General features: G+C 38.6%; 1 protein-coding gene across 1 annotated transcript; it reads right to left on the bottom strand.

Moving 5' to 3' along the window:
- Positions 1-6,459: 6,459 nt before the first annotated feature.
- LOC100661579 (olfactory receptor 5B12-like) lies at positions 6,460-7,407 on the bottom strand. Its single transcript, XM_003421348.3, has one exon. The coding sequence runs from the start codon at positions 7,402-7,404 to the stop codon at positions 6,460-6,462; it is 945 nt and encodes a 314-aa protein (XP_003421396.2). The 5' UTR covers positions 7,405-7,407.
- Positions 7,408-16,635: the final 9,228 nt, after the last annotated feature.

Below are 16,635 nucleotides of genomic sequence, written 5' to 3'. Positions count from 1 at the left end.
GAACCCATATCCTGGCCATTTTTCTAATCTTAGGGGAATCCAGTCAGTCTTTTACCATTAAGAATGTTTATAGCTCTGGGTTTTTCATAGATATCTTTTATCAGGATGAGGAATTTCTCTTCTATTTCTATTTTGTTGACTGGTTTTTTCATGAAAAGATGTTAAAGTTAGTCAAATGTTTTTTTTCTGAATCTATTGAGGTGATCATGTGAGTTTTGTCCCTTATACTACTGATATGATACATTACATGAATTGATTTTCAGATATTGAGCCCACATTTCATTCCTGGGGTAAATCCTAGTTGTACATGGTGTATATTTCCTATATATGCTGCTGGATTTGATTTGCTAACATTTTATTAAGAATTTTTGCATCCATTTTCATAAAAGATATTGGTCTTTAATTTTATTTTCTCCTGATGCCTTTGTCTGTATTTGATATCAGGATAATACTGACCTCAGAATGATTTGGAGAGTGTTCCCTCCTCTTCTATATTTTGGACAAGTTTGTGAAATATATGGAATTAATTCTTCTTTAAATGTTTGAGGAAATTCATTAGTGAAGCCACCTGTGCCTGAGCTTTTCTTTGTGGGTAGAGTTTTGATTATTACTTCAATCTTTTTATTTGTTATAGGTCCATTCATATTTTTTAGTTCTTCTTTGGTCAATATTTGTAGTTTGCATCTTGATAGGACTTTCATCTAAGTTACCTAATTAGTTAGCATATAGTGGTTCAAAGGATTCCCTTAAGAACACTTTTATTTCTATAATGATGGTAGCAATATCCCTTCTTTCATTCCTGACTTTAGTAATTTGAGTTTTCTCTCTTTTCAGTTGGTTGATCTAGAGTAAGTTTTGTCAATTTTGTTGATCTTTTCAAAGAATCAAATTTTGGTTTTGTGATTGTTCTTCTATTCCTTTTATTTCATTGACATCCACTCTCATCTTTATTTTCTTCGTCTGTTTGCTTTGGATTTAATTCGCTCTTCTTTCCCCCAGTTTTTTTAAGGCAGAAATTTAGTTTATTGGTTTTAGGGTCATTCTTCTTATTTTAATGTAAATTTTAAGAGTTATCAATTTTCCTTTAAGTACCACTTTAGCTGTATCCAATAAATTTTGATATGTTGTGTCTTTATTCTAATTCATCTCCAAGTATTTTCTACTTTATCTTGTGATTTCCTCTTTGATCTTTTGGTTATGTAGGAGGTTGTGGTTTAATTTTCACATATGTAATATTTTAGGGAACAGTTTTTAAAATTTAGAATAGTATTTACTTCTAGGTATATATATGAGAGATATATGGAAAATATGCCTGTATTTTATACATACATACATATATATATGTATATATAAATGCTTGGCTGCCAACCAAAAGGCTGGTAGCTAAACCCACCAGTGGCTCTGTGGGAGAAAAGACCTGGCAATCTGCTCCCATAAAGATTACAACCTACGAAGCCCTATGAGGTAGTTCTACTCTGTTCTATAGGGTTGTTATGAGTCAGAATTGACTTGATGACACAAAGCGACAACCTACAGGCATACTGCATTTTATTATGGTCTGCTTTATTGCACCCCACAGATACTGCATTTTTTACAAGCTGAATATTTTTGGCGATCCCGCGTGGAGCAAATCTATCTACGCCATTTTTCCAACAGCATGTGCTCACTTCTCTATGTCACATTTTTGGTAATTCTCACAATATTTCAAACTTTTTCATTATTATTATATCTGTTATGGTGATTAGTGATCATTGATGTTACTATTGTAATTGTTTTGGGGTATCATAAACAGCACCCATATAAGACAGTGAACTTAATTGATAAATGTTGTGTGTGTTCTTACTGCTCCATTGATCAGCCATTCCCCTTTCCCTCTCCTTGGGCCTCCCTATGCCCTGAGACATGACAATATTGAAATTAGGCCAGTTAATTATGATACGATGCCTTTAAGCATTCAAGTGAAGAGTCACACATCTCTCACTTTAAAGCAAAAACTAGAAATGATTAAGCTTAGTGAGAAAGGCATGTCAAAAGCTGAGATAGGCTGAAGGCTAGACCTCTTGCACCAAACAGTTAGCAAAGTTGTGAATATAAAGGAAAAGTTCTTGAAGGAAATTAAAAGTACTACTCCAGTAAATACAGGAATAATAAAAAGCAAAAAAGCCTTATTGCTGATATGGAGAAAGTTTTAGTGGTCTGGATAGAAAATCAAACAAGCCACAACATTCCCTTAAGCCAAAGCCTAATCCAGAGTAAGACCCTAACTTTCTTCAATTCTGTGAAGGCTGAGAGAGGTGAGGAAGCTGCAAAAGAAAAGTTTAAAGTGAGCAGATGTTAGTTCATGAAGTTTAAGGAAAGAAGCCGTCTCCATAACATAAAAGTGCAAGGCGAAGCAGCAAGTGCTGATGCAGGAGCGGCAACAAGCTATCAAGAAGATGTAGCTAAGACAATTGATGAAGGTGGCCACACGAAACAACAGATTTTCAGTGTAGCTGAAACAACCTTATATTGGAAGAAGATCCCATCTACGACTTTCATATCTAGAGAGAAGTTAATGCCTGGCCTCAAAGCTTCGAAGGACAGGCTGGCTCTTTTGTTAGGAGCTAATGCAGCTGGTGACTTTAAGTTGAAGCCAATGCTTATTTACCATTCTGAAAATTCTAGGGCCCATAAGGATTATTCCAGATCTATTCTACCTGTCCTCTATAAATGGAACAACAAAGCCTGGCTGACAGTACAGCTGTTTACAACATGGTTTACTGACTATTTTAAGCCTGCTTTTGAGACCTACTGCTCATAAAAAAGATTCCTTTCAAAATATCACTGCTTACTAACAATGCACCTCGTTACCCAAGAGCTCTAATGAAGATGTGCAAGGAGATTAATGTTATTTTCATGCCTGCTGACACAACATGCATTCTGCAACCCATGAATGAAGGAGTAATTTTGACTTTCAAGTTTTATTATTTAAGAAAACCATTTTGTAAGGCAATAGTTGCCTTAAATAGCAATTCATCTGAGGGATCTAGAAAAAATAAATTGAAAACCTTCTGGAAAGGATTCACCAGTCTAGATGCCATAAAGAATATTCATGATTCAGGGAAAGAGTTCAAAATATCAACATTAACAGGAGTTTGGAAGAAGTTGATTCTTCCCTCATGGATAACTTTGAAGGGCTCAAGATTTGAGTGTAGAAAGTAACTGCAAATGTGGTGGAAATAGCAAGAGAACTGGAATTAGAATTGGAACCTAAAGATGTGACTGAGTTGCTGCAATCTCATGATAAGGATGAGGAGCTGCTTCTTATAAATAAGCAAAGAAAGTGGTTTCTTGAGATAGAATCTACTTACAGTGAAGATACTGCGAACATTGTCAAAATGACAACAAAGGGTTTAGAATATCACGTAAACTTAGCTGATAAAGCAGTGGCAGGATTTCAGAGGACAGACTTCAATTTTGAAAGACTTTCTACCGTGAGTAAAAAGCTATTGAACAGCATTGCATGCTACAGAGAAATCTTTCATTAAAGGAAGAGTCAATCAATGTGGCAAACTTCATTGTCTTATTTTAAGAAATTGCCTCAGCCACCCCAACCTGTAACAACCACCACCCTGACCAGTCAGCTGCCATCAACACTGAGGACTGACCTCCACCAGCAAAAAGGTTATGACTCATTGAAGGCTCAGGTGATGGTTAGCATTTTTTTAACAATAAAGTATTTTTTAATTAAGGTATATACATTTTTTTAGACATAATGTTATGGCACACTTAATGGACTACCACATAGTGTAAACAAAACTTTTATATGCACTGGGAAACCCAAAAATTTGTGTGACTAGCTTTATTGCTATATTCACTTTATTGCGACCATCTGGAACCAAACCTGCAATATTTTTGAGATATGCCTGTATATATAAAGTTCATGTAAGGTATATATATATACCATATGAATTTTTTATCTATCAGTAATTTTATATATCAACGTTATTCTAATTTTTAAAGGACTGTATCTTAGAAAAGGAGCTCTGGTGGCACAAAAGTTAAGTACTTGGCCAACAAATGAAAGGATGGCTGTTCAAACCCACCAGTGGCTCCACAGGAGAGAAGACCTGTTGATCTGCTCCTGTAAAGATTACAGCCTAGGAAATCTTATGGGCCAGTTCTACTCTGTCCTGTAGGGTCTCCATGAGTTGGAGTCTACTTTACTTCATACAATAACAACATATCTCGGAAGAGGTGGGCTTCTCAGAAATGACTTCACCGTCATACGCTTTGTGACTCCCACACAGGAGCTCGTGCTTAGAATGTCCCACACTTGGTTTAATGTTCGTCTTTTGCCAGCTTGAAATTCTTAATAATTTTTTAACGAGGTGCACTTTTTTTTTAGATGAGCTCCACAAATTATGTAGCCAGGCCTGATTATTTTATATTTAAATTATTCTAGGAAAAAAAAAAAGTAGGTTTTAGCATTTTATGAGGAGAACTTGGGGATGATGGAGACCCCAATTCCTTTTCTACAAAATGATTAAGTTTCCCTATCAGGAAAGGAGATTTGTTTCTGTGACCTTTCTGCTTGGTTCTGAAAGATGTGTTTCATACATTTAAATATCCCTACCGTGCCATGACAAGACCCTTTGGCACTTCATGTCAAACCACAGGAGTCCTAAATTCTAGATTTCAGAGACCAGATAGAAAAAAAATTCTTCACTTGCCACATAAGAGTTCAAGGTTTAGAGATACATTATTTTAAATGCTGTGTTCCAACTCACTTGGCTAGAAAGGAAATACTCAAAGAAAAGTAAATATGCAGAATATTAATAATTCAAATTAATCTGGTTTAGACTCAATAAAATATGATAACATTTTATTAGACATCTTTATAATTACTAGCCAGAGCTACCCCCTAGGATTTCTAAGGCTATAAATCTCTACGGAAGCAGCCTGCCACATCTTTCTCTCGTGGAGCCACTGGTGGTTTCGAACCACCAACCTTTCAGTTAGCAGTCAATCACTTTAACCATTGCACCACTAGGGCCTCTGGATGATTCTTAATGTCCTAACACAACAAAATGAAAAAAGTAGGCTAGCTCATTCTTGGAGACCACCAAGGACCTGGTCAGGTCAGTCTCTTATTGGAGCCTGGATGGTGACTTGTAAGATGGTGGTCTGTCTGTATGCATGAATAAAACCAAAACCAAACCAAACCCACTGCCGTCGAGTCAATTCTGACTCATAGCGACCCTATAAAGAGAAGCATAAAATCTGTCCTGAGGTTATCATCTGAGGTCAAAGATCCCAGAGTTACCTTAAAATTAAACGTTGCTAAATTCCTAATCCAGTAAATTAACTTTTCTTTTATTAACCATTCCCTGTTCTTATACTATGGCTGGTGGCACAAGGGTTAAGTGCTTGGCTGCTAATGAAAAACTGGTGGTTCAATCCACCCAGCAGCAGGAGGAAGACCTCACAATTTACTTTCTTAAAGATTAGAGCCTAGAAAACCCTATGGAGCAGCTCTACTCGGTCACATGGGATCTCTATGAGTCGAAATGGACTCAACAGCACCTAATAACATACTATGGTCCACTTTCTTCAATAAAATTTTCATATAAAGATTTTTTTCTGGCAATGAGTTGTTAAAGATGGAAATTGAGCTAAAAAATATGATCATATAAAGGCATTATCATTGAAAAACAATCACGAAAACAAACACAAGCAAGTGAACAAAAACCTTCAATAATAAACCTACACTCAGGACATTTGGAACCAATTTAAAATACGTTAAAATGAAATATTTCTTCATGAAGAAACTTATAAAAATAAAATTAAAAAGCTATATGCATTGGAAATATTCCTATTAAAAACTAATTTATATGAAAATTTCATTTTAAAATATAATTAAATAATATTTAAGAATGTATTATCAGACACCAAAACAACCGTTTTGAATTCTGCTATAAAGATAGACTGCCTTAGTTACCTGTGCTGCTGTAATGACAATACCACAGGTGGATGGCCTTAACAAAGAGAAATTTATTCCCTCACAGTCTAGGAGGCTAAAAGTCCAAATTCAGGATGCCAGCTCCAGGGGAAGTCTTCCTCTCTCTGTCAGCTTTGGGGGAAGGTACTTGTCATAACTCTCCCCCAGTCTAGGAGCTTCTCAGCACAGGAACCTGGGTCCAAATGACGTGCTTCCCTCCTGCTTCTTTATTCTTGGTGGCATGAGGTCCCCCGTCTCTCTGCTTGCTTCTCTCTTTTATATTTCAGAAGGGATTGACTCAACATACCTAATCTTGTAAATTGAGTCCTGCCCCATTAACATCATAGATGCAGGATTTACAACACAGGAAAATCACATCAGCTGACAAAATGGTGGGCAATTACACAATTGTGGGAATCAAGGTCTAGCCAAGTTGACACACGTTTTGGAGGGACACAATTCAATCCGTAAGCATATAATTAAAATAGGATTCCTATAGATGACATTGCTTTCCCAACAGCCTTTTTAAAGGCACTTTTGATCTCTTTGTTCCTCAAACTGTAGACAAGCGGATTCAGCATAGGGATGACTATGGCATAGAACACAGATGCCATTTTGTCTGTGTCCATGGAATGACTGGAGCTGGGTTGTAAGTACACGAAGATGCCTGCCCCATAGAAGATGAAGACTGCAGTGAGGTGGGAAGCACAGGTGGAAAAGGCCTTTTGGCATCCTTTGGATAAACGCATCCTCAGGAGGGTGGTAAATATAAACAGGTAGGAGATCAAGATTACCGGGATAGAAAAAAGGACATTGATGCCCACCAAAAAAGATGAAACCACCCGATTGATATAGTGGTTAGAGCATGAGAGTGCCAGGAGAGGAGGAGCATCACAGAAAAAGTGATCAACCACATTGGACCTACAGAAGGAGAGACTGAATATATCTCCAGTGTAGATAGGGGCTTCCAGGAAACCACAGACATAGGAGCCTATGGCCAGACGTGTATATACACTGGTTGTCATGACGGTGGTATAATGTAGGGGCTTACATACTGCTGCATAGCGGTCATAGGCCATTGAGGCCAATAGAAAATTTTCTGCAGTGATAAAGGCTGCAAAAAAGAACATCTGAGCAGCACATGCATTGTAGGAGATGACCTTGTCTCCTATAAGGAACCTGGCCATCACCTTGGGTGTGACAGCTGAGGAGTAACCAAAATCCACCAGAGAGAGACAGCTGAGGAAAAAGTACATGGGAGTGTGGAGACAAGAGTCCAAGAGAATCAACACCATCATCCCCAGGTTCCCAACCACAGTGATAAGGTAGATGAGAGAGAAGATTATAAACAGTGGGATCTGCAGTTCAGGTTCATCCGTTATCCCCACGAGAATGAATTCGGTCACCTCTGTACTGTTTTCCATTGGGGTTATCTGTGAATTATCTGAATGCCCTATAGTAATGAGAAAAGACAATCCGGGTAAAATGGAGATGAGACTGTGCTGAGACCAACGATCATGTCCAATGTAAGCTTTATATCAGGATTCTCTGGACCTAAACATGGACATAACAAAATGCAATTTTTAAGTATTGATAAAGTGGTAGACTGTCCCAGTTTAAAGCATTTTGGAGATAATGTAATCCAATATTTTATTTCATAGATTATCAAACAGAGGTACAGAAAAGGAAAGTGACTTGTGCAAAATCACAAGGTTAGTCACTGTAAAAATTCAGATTTTCTAACATGGACACAAAATATTCATGCCTTAAAATAGGTTAAACCCCTTGCCATCAAGTCCATTCCGACTCATTGCGACCCTACAGGACAGAATAGAAATTCCCCATAGGGTTTCCAAGGAGAGTCAGTGGATTTGAATTGCTGACCTTTTGGTTAACAGCTGAACACTTAACCACTGCACCACCAGGGCTCCAGATTAAAATAGGTTAGTGTAATTTAATTCATTTCACTTGAATTGCCACTTCCCCATCATCTTCATTGTATTAAGGCCAGTGTTATATGCTAGTTAGTTTAACAAAACATATTTCTAGCTTTCAAAGATCTCACAGAATAGTAGGATACAAAGAATGTGTAATTTACCACAGAGTGGATAACTGTAGAAATTTGTACGTGAGGAAAAAAATACATCTAGAGAAAAAAGTTAGAAGCATGAGTTCAGAACAGGGACATAAGAATGCAAATCCCAGCTACACCATATAATTGAATGGCTGACCTTTGGGATTTCTCAGTAGTACTAGGCCATCAGTTTTCTCTTAAATGCATTAACAAACTAGGCTGATAAAGGAGCCCTGGTAGCTCAGTGGTTAAGAGCTTGGTTGCTACCCAAAAGGTCGGCAGTTCGAATTCACCAGCTGCTCCTTGGAAACCCTATGTTACAGTTTTACTTTGCGCTACAGGGTTGCTATGAGTCTGAATCAACTTGCATGGAGTGAGTCTGTTTATTGTTTTTGTTTTATTTTCTTAATCCTCACTCATTCTATTTGCTTCTTCCCAAATTCCTTCTACTCTCATGTTCCTTCTATACCTTCCTCCAGTGTCTCACATGCTATTTCTCATCTACCTATGTAAGTGGCCAGTACTGCTGTGCCAAGTAAGAATCCTTTGATTTCTGAGTTATCTTGAATATTAACTAACTCATCTGGGCCTCGTTTTCTCCATTTATACATTGACTATAATATTATCTACTTAATAAGCATTCAATAAATGTAGATGTTCTCGTTTGAACATAGTGATTAGCTCTACCTGGGGATTCAAAAGGTAGATGAGTTTGTAGAGGGCTGCCAAGTGAGAATGAAATCTAGGGTTCAGTGATCTCACCCAATTCATTTTCCTTTTAATCCTATTAGCCTTCCATTCTCAGATACTGAAAAATCTTGGACTTAGCAATCAAAGACAAAAAAAATACAACCTTGATTCATTACCATTGATACTATGAGCTATGTAAGGAAATTTACTGATGTCTACGTAAAAGCCTATTAAAGAATTTCCACTTATTTTTCCAAATCCAGAGACTTTCCAAAATGGATTGTGAAAATTTCAACCACTCTAAAACTTTTGCTAAATCACTTAGCGATGACAAGGTCTTCAAGAGATGAATTCCTACTGCAGACATTATTTAGAATCTTTAGACATTAGTTGCAATCATGCATAAGACATTTGTGACATATGTTCTTTTGTTATAACTCACACACATAAAAATGTTCAAAGCTATCAAGATTGAGCTGTGAATATACCAAGGGAAAATGGTTGCCTTGATGCACTTCCCTGGCTGTTTCTGTCTCTGCAAATTCATCCAGCCGTAGACTTGATCTAGAGGCTTACCTTACTCCCTAAGCAACGCAACAGGCAACACCAGCACCTTTGCGTAGAAGTGTGAGTCAGTCCTTGAAAGAAAGGAAACACCCTATTGGGGTGTTCTTCCGTAGTGCTGAGTACAAAGAAAATGGTAAAAATTTCTCTAGAGGAGGGAGATATCAAGAAAAAAAAATAATTACTGGCCTTGGATTTGGCAAACAAGAGTTCAAGTCTAGATCAGCTCCTCTCTCTTCTCAGATAAGTCACTTAACCTCCTTGAGCCTCAATATCATCATCTATAAAATGGAAATAATAGAAAGGTAGCGTCCAGCAATAGCCTCCCTGAAGGGCTGCTACGGTGATGAAAAAATAAGAAAGCCTCTAAGGTCTTAAGCTTCCTTAATGGTGATCATCATAACCGCATTCAACTTAATTGTTATTTGGGGGCGTTTTGCTTGGCCATTGTTGCAGGCTCTTGCAAATCTCAGATTGGGGAACAGTTGTTGGTACTAGGAGCCCTGGTGAGGCAGTGGTTAAGTAATTGGCTACTAACTGAAAGGTCTGCCATCAGAACCCATGAGCCACTCCACGGGTGAAAGATGTGGCAGCCTGCTTCCATAAAGATTTCAGCCTTGGAAACACTATGGGGTAGTTCTACTCTGTCCTGTATAAGGTTGCTATGAGTCAGAATAGACTCAACAGCAACGGGTTTGGTTTTGGGTATTCTTGGACATACTAGAGAATTATTAACAATCAGAAGAACAAACGAATGACCAAAAGGGCTATGACTAGTCCTTCTATTATGAAGCCAAATAAAGACTTGGAAAAGTCTTGGAAAGACTTGGAAAAGTCTTGGAAAGACTTGGAGCCAAGAGAGAATTATACAGTCATGGAGCTCTCAGCTCACAAGTCCCCTCATGAGAGAAACAACTACTTATCTCACACAACTAGAGAACAAGAGACTAAAGTGTCTATGAGAACTCAGTTCTGCTTGTTGAGGGAGATCAATCATGAGTGTATTTATATTAATTGTAGAATTCTCTTCAGTAATACAAAAATCAAGCCACAGAATTACCTGCAGGGCACCAATTCGACATAAACATTGGGGACTAGGGACACTGGCTCTGTCATTAAACAAGCCAATTAGATCCCAGGAGTCATTACTTCCCTTAATTTGTCTTCAATGTTTGTACCGTTGATAAGAAATATTCACCCATTCAACTGTTTATTGATCTCAAATGGGTGCCAGCCACAGTATTGAGCCCTGGGCGTACATATCCATGCAAAACAAACACAGTTCTTACTCTCGTAATGCTTAAGACTAATAGAAAAGACAGGCACTAAACAAGCAAACACACAAAAGGAGCATATAATTAGAAATCGAATAAGATGTTAATATAAGAGAGAACAGAAAAAATCCTCTTGATACTAGTTTGTAAAATGTTTTTTAAGGAAAGTTAACATTTCAGCCAAGGCCTAAAACAAATGACAAAGATTGTTCCAAGCAAAGTAAAAAGTGTGTAGTAAAGACCCCAGGTTGTCAAAGAAGTTAGCAGAATTAAAAAAAAAAGTTTGATTGCAGCGTAATTACTAAGACCTCTTTTTTGACAGTTTCTTTTCAGCATCCTTTCCAGGACAAAACTTGTAAACAAAACAGAACAAAAATGCTCATTCTCAAACACCAAAACTATTATTGGGGGTTATTGACTTGAATTATAGGACCAGACAGGCAATTTTTAAGGATAACTCAGATGTCCCCACATGGCACAAATGGTTAAGTACTTAGCTTATATTACAGAGGTGCCTCAGAAGAAAGGCCTGGCCAACTACTTCCAACAAATCAGCAATTAGAAACTCTGACACACATGGGGTCATCATGAGTTTGGGTCAATTCAAGGGCAACAGGTTCAGTTAAGGTTTTTGAAGGATAACTCAAAGCTTGTCCTGTCTGAAGCAATGACCATTAAGATTCACAATTAGCTTCAGATTGGAGACCATTTATTTCCAGTAATTTGGAAACCTCTGTCATTGTGAGTAAAGCTATCATCTATTTCTTAAGGAGTATCCATCATATCCAAATGGAATTACTTATAGCCACTGGGTTGTAAAACCCATGATTAAAAAAATATGTATATATATTGCCTCAAGTCGATTCCAATTCATAGCGACCCTATAGGACAGAGTAGAGCTGCCCCAAAGTTTCCAAGGTGCACCTGGTGGGTTTGAACTGCTGACCTTTTGGTTAGCAGCCATAGCTCTTAACCACTAGGCCACCAGGGTTAAAAGCTATGATAGAGTAATTCCTATGAAGTATCTTGTGGTAGGCAAGTAATTCACCTCTATTCTATTGAGACATGGCTAAGTGGTATAATTTATACAACAAGGTATTCAACCTGTCCATTTCTCATTTACCACCATCCAATCTGAATAATGTCAGAAAAAGAATTCATGGCTCTTAGAATTTTGAAGAAAAGAATATACATCAATAAGAATATACTGGGATGCAAGAAGCAATTCAAAACAAAGAAAGGTGTAAAGATATTTCAACACTAAATAAACACTGGCAGAAGTAAGCAACAAAATATAATATTGACTACCATGGGAGGAGCTGAACTACCAGACAATAGAAGTATGCAGATCCAGATATTATTTGGAAAGGGGGACTTAAATACCTCAGGTTTGAGAAGCACTATCATAGTGAACAACATGGAAACCCAAAAATTTCCAGTACCAAATTATCTCAGAAGGAAAAGCTTTAGATAAGATTTTATGTTGTTATTAGGTGCCATCGAGTCAGTTCCGACTAAAATCAACCCTATGTACAACAGAACGAAACAGTGCCCTGTCCTGCGCCATCCTCACAGCCATTGCTATGCTTGAGCCCATTGTTGTTGTCAATCCATCTCATTAAGATCTTCCTCTTTTTCGATGACCCTCTACCTTACCAAGCATAATATCTTCTCCAGAGATTGGTCACCCGGATAACATGTCCAAAATACGCGAGACAAAGTCTCACCATCTTCGCTTCCAAGGAGCACTCTGGCTGTAGTTCTTCCAAGGCAGACTTGTTGGTTCTTCTGGCAGTCCACGATATATTCAATAGTCTTCACCAACAACATAACTCAAAGGCATCAATTCGGTCTTCCTTATTCATTGCCCAGCTCTCTCATGCACGTGAGGCAATTGAAAATATCTTGGTTTGGATCAGGCACTCCTTAGTCCTCAAAGTGACACCTTTGTTTTTAAAAGGTCTTTTGCAGCATATTTTCCTGATGCCATGGGTGTTGATTGTGGATCCAAGTAAAATGAAATCCTTGACACTTTCAATACTTTCTCCATTTATCCTGATATTGCTTATTGGTACAGCTGTGAGGATCTTTGTTTTCTTTTATGTTTGAGGTGTAATCCTGTAAAAATGGCATCAGGGCAGTGTCTGGCCTCCTTTAACTTTACAAGGGAGAAGAAGAATCATGATCAACAGCCCAAGGCTGATTCCTATGAGGCTGAGGTCAGACATGCCTCCTCTCTCCGCCATCTTCACCAGTTCTGACACCAACCATCCCTCCCAGGGCACTTTCTACTTCTCTACTGGGTTCAATAATTCATTGCAATGGCCACGCAGAACTCACAGACAATAGTCATGATTATGGGGTTTATTAGGGAAGTAACAGTTACAGTTCAGGTTTGGAACACTCAGGATACAGTTCTTCCATCAGAACAGCCTGTCCCTGGCCCTCAGCCTCTGCCCAAAGGCACTAAACTTTCTCGCTCCATGGGCCAGGAAACCCACTATTCTGTCTCCTGCCGCCAGGTCTCTACTGCCGGGTCTTTGCTGGTGCTTCTCGCTGTCTTCAGTGTTACAGCTATATCCCTCTGTTTCTCAGTACAAGGATCCTGGGTCTAAAAGAAGAACTCTCGGCTCCTGCTGTTCTTCCTTTGCGGCTGTGGGGTCTTCTCTCGCTCTGGAATTGGCTCTCCTTTAAGACTAGCAGGTTGGCAAAACTGACAAATCCCCGTGTTAGGCCACAGTTACCCTATCTGCACAGTCTTACCCAATCACTTGGGTGGGAGTTACAAGACACGGTGAGAAAGACCACACAAAAGGAATTCATCTCACAGCAAACACATACCGAAGGCATAGTCTTTGATACTCACCTGTAAGTGCTTCAAGTCCTCTTCACTTTCAGCAAGCAAGGCTGTGTCATCTGCATATCTCAGGTTGTTAATGAGTTTTCCTCCAATCCTGATACCCCATTCTTCTTCATATAGTCTGGCTTCTCTGATTATTTGTTCAGTATACAGGTTGAATAAGTATGGTGAAAAGATACAACCCTGACACACACCTTTCCTGATTTTAAAACATGCAGTATCCCCTTGTTCTGTTTGAACGACTGCCTCTTGGTCTATGTACAGGCTCCACATGAGCACAATTACATGTTCTGGAATCCCCATTCTTCACAATGTTAACCATAATTTGTTATGATCCTTAGTCAATAAAATAAAAATAAACATCTTTCTGGTGTTCTCTGCTTTCAGCCAAGATCCATCTGACATCAGCAATGATATCACTCGTTCCATGTCCTCTTTGGAATCCCGCTTGAATTTCTGGCAGTTCCCTGTCGATGTACTGCTGCAACTGTTATTGAATTATCTTCAGCAAAATTTGACTTGTGTGTGATATTAATGATAATGTTTGATAATTTCCACATTGTGTTGGATCACCTTTCTTTGGAATGGGCACAAATATGGATCTCTTCCAGTGGGTTGGCCAGGTAGCTGTCTTCCAAATTTCTTGGCATAGATGGTTGAGCACCTCCAGCATTGCACCTGTATGTTGAAACATCTCATTTGGTATTCTTTTAATTCCTGGAGCCTTGTTTTTTGCCAATGCCTTCAGTGCAGCTTGGACTTCTTCCTTCAGTGCCATCGGTTCTTGATCTTATGCTAACTACTGAAATGGCTGAACACCAATAAATTCTTTTTGCTACAGTGACTCTGTGTATTCCTTCCATCTGCTTTTGATGTTTCCTGTGTCATTCAATATTTTTCACATAGAATCCTTCAAAATTGCAACTCAAGGTTTGAATTTTTTCTTCAGTTCTTTCAGCTTGAGAAATGCTGAGTGTGTTCTTCCCTTTTCATCTTCTAACTGCAGGTCTTTGCACTTTTCATTGTAATACTTTGGTTTGTCTTCTCGATCTGCCCTTTGAAATCTTCTGTTCAGCTCTTTCACTTCATCATTTCTTCCGTTTGCTTTAGCTACTCTACATTCAAGAGCAAGTTTCAGAGTCTCTTCTGACATTCATATTAGTCTTCTCTTTCTTCCCTGTCTTTTTAAAGACCTTTTGCTTTCTCCATGTGTGATATCCTTGATGTCATCCCACAAGTTGTCTGGTCTTCAGTCATTAGTGTTCAATACATCAAACCTATTCTTGGGATGGTCGCAAATTTAGGTGGGATGTACTGAAGGTCATATTTTGGTTCCTGTGGACATGTTTTAGTTTTCTTCAGCTTCAACTTGAAGTTTCATAGGAGCAGTCGATGGTCTGTTCAGCAGTCAGCTCCTTGCCTTATTCTGACAGATGATAATATAATGGGTTTTTAATCGTCTCTTTCCACAGACGTAGTAGATTTGATTCCTGTGTTTTCCACCTGGTGAGGTCCAGGTGTATAGGCACATTTATGCTGGTGAAACAAGGTATTTGCAGTGAAGAAGTCGTTGGCCTTGCAAAATTTTATCATGCAACCTCCAGTGTCGTTTCTATAACCAAGACCGTATTTTCCAACTACTGATCCTTCTTCGTTTCTAACTTTCCCATTCTAATCACCAGTAATTATCAATGCATCTTGACTGCATGTTTGGTGCATAAATTTGAATGATAGTCATATTAACTGGTCTTCCTTGTAGGCTTATGGATACTATCTTATCACTGACAGGGGTGTAATTCAGGAAAAATCTTGAAATGTTCTATTTGATGATGAATGTGACACCAGTCCTCTTCAATTCGTCATTTCCAGCATAGTAGTCCAATTCAATTTAGCCAATACCAATCCATTTCAGCTCACTAATGCCTAGGATATTGATCTTTATACATTACATTTCATTTTTGATGACTTCCAATTCTCCTAGGCTCATACTTCATACATTCTGCATTCTGATTATCAATAGATGTTTGCAGCTGTTTCTTCTCATTTTGAATCATGCCACATCAGCTAATGAAGGTTCCCAAAGCTTGACTCCATCCACACCATTAAGATTGACTCTATCTGAGGAGGTAGCTCTTCCACAGTCGTATTTTGAGTGCCTTCCAGCCTGAGGGGCTGATCTTCTGGCACTATATCAGACAATGTTCTGCTGCTATTCATGAGGTTTTCACAGGCCAATTTTTTCAGAAGTAGAACACCAGGTCCTTCTTTCTGGCCTGTCTTAGTCTGGAAGCTCCTCTGAAACCTGTCCATCATCAGTGATCCTGCTAGTATTTGAAAATCAGTGGCATAGCTTCCAGTATCACATCAACACACACAGCCACCACAGTATGAGAAACTGATAGATGTGCAGTGGATAAGATCCTATTTGTAACCTCTTACTTCCCTAATAAAGCCCATAACTGTGGGTATGGTCATGAGTTCTGTGTGGACATTGCAATAAATTATCAAACCCAGCAAAGAAGGAGAGAGTGCCATGGGAGGAACGGCTGGTGTCAGAATTTGTAAAAAGTTTGACTGGTGGAAATATGCCTGACCTCCTCCATCTCATAGCAATCAGCCTTGGGCTGTTGATGCTGATGATTATTCTACTCCCTCCTTGTGAAGATAGATGAAGAGGTCCAGGGCCTTCACATTACCATTTTTACAAGGGCTTTTGTTTTTCCTTAATATTTTTAATTGTGATCTTTATCACGTGGCAATTATCTTTTATTTTGGTTTCTCCAAACCACTGTCAAAGCAAGCATCTTGTGGAAATCTTCTAACCCAGAAAAGTTCCCTGCTGGTACACTCAGCCTTCTTGTTCCAGTTTGAGAATTCTTGGTTTTCTACTTATATTTAAGGTACCTGGGTGGCACAAATGGTTTGTGCTTGATTGCTAACCAAGAGGTTGGAGGTTCAAATTCCAGAGGCACTGTGGAAGAAAGGCCTGGTGATCTACTTCCATAAGATTACAGCCATCAAAAACTCTATGGAGCAGTTCTACTCTGAAACATGTAGGGTCACCATGAGTCAGAGCTGACCTTGAGGCAACAGATTTTTCTTTTTTTTTTTAAACTTAAGAGTGGGACACTGATTAAGAGTTTGGTGTGTATAAAGCTTTTTGTCTGGTGGGGTAAAATTTAAGATTCCAGAT

Source organism: Loxodonta africana, chromosome 7 (genome assembly GCF_030014295.1).
Source record: "Loxodonta africana isolate mLoxAfr1 chromosome 7, mLoxAfr1.hap2, whole genome shotgun sequence".
Lineage (NCBI taxonomy): Eukaryota > Metazoa > Chordata > Mammalia > Proboscidea > Elephantidae > Loxodonta > Loxodonta africana.
This window is presented reverse-complemented; position numbering and strand designations above follow the sequence as displayed.

What these genes read in the sequence shown, in the direction of transcription:
- LOC100661579 (XM_003421348.3), bottom strand. Translation starts at nt 7,404, where the DNA reads ATGGAAAACAGTACAGAGGTGACCGAATTCATTCTCGTGGGGATAACG.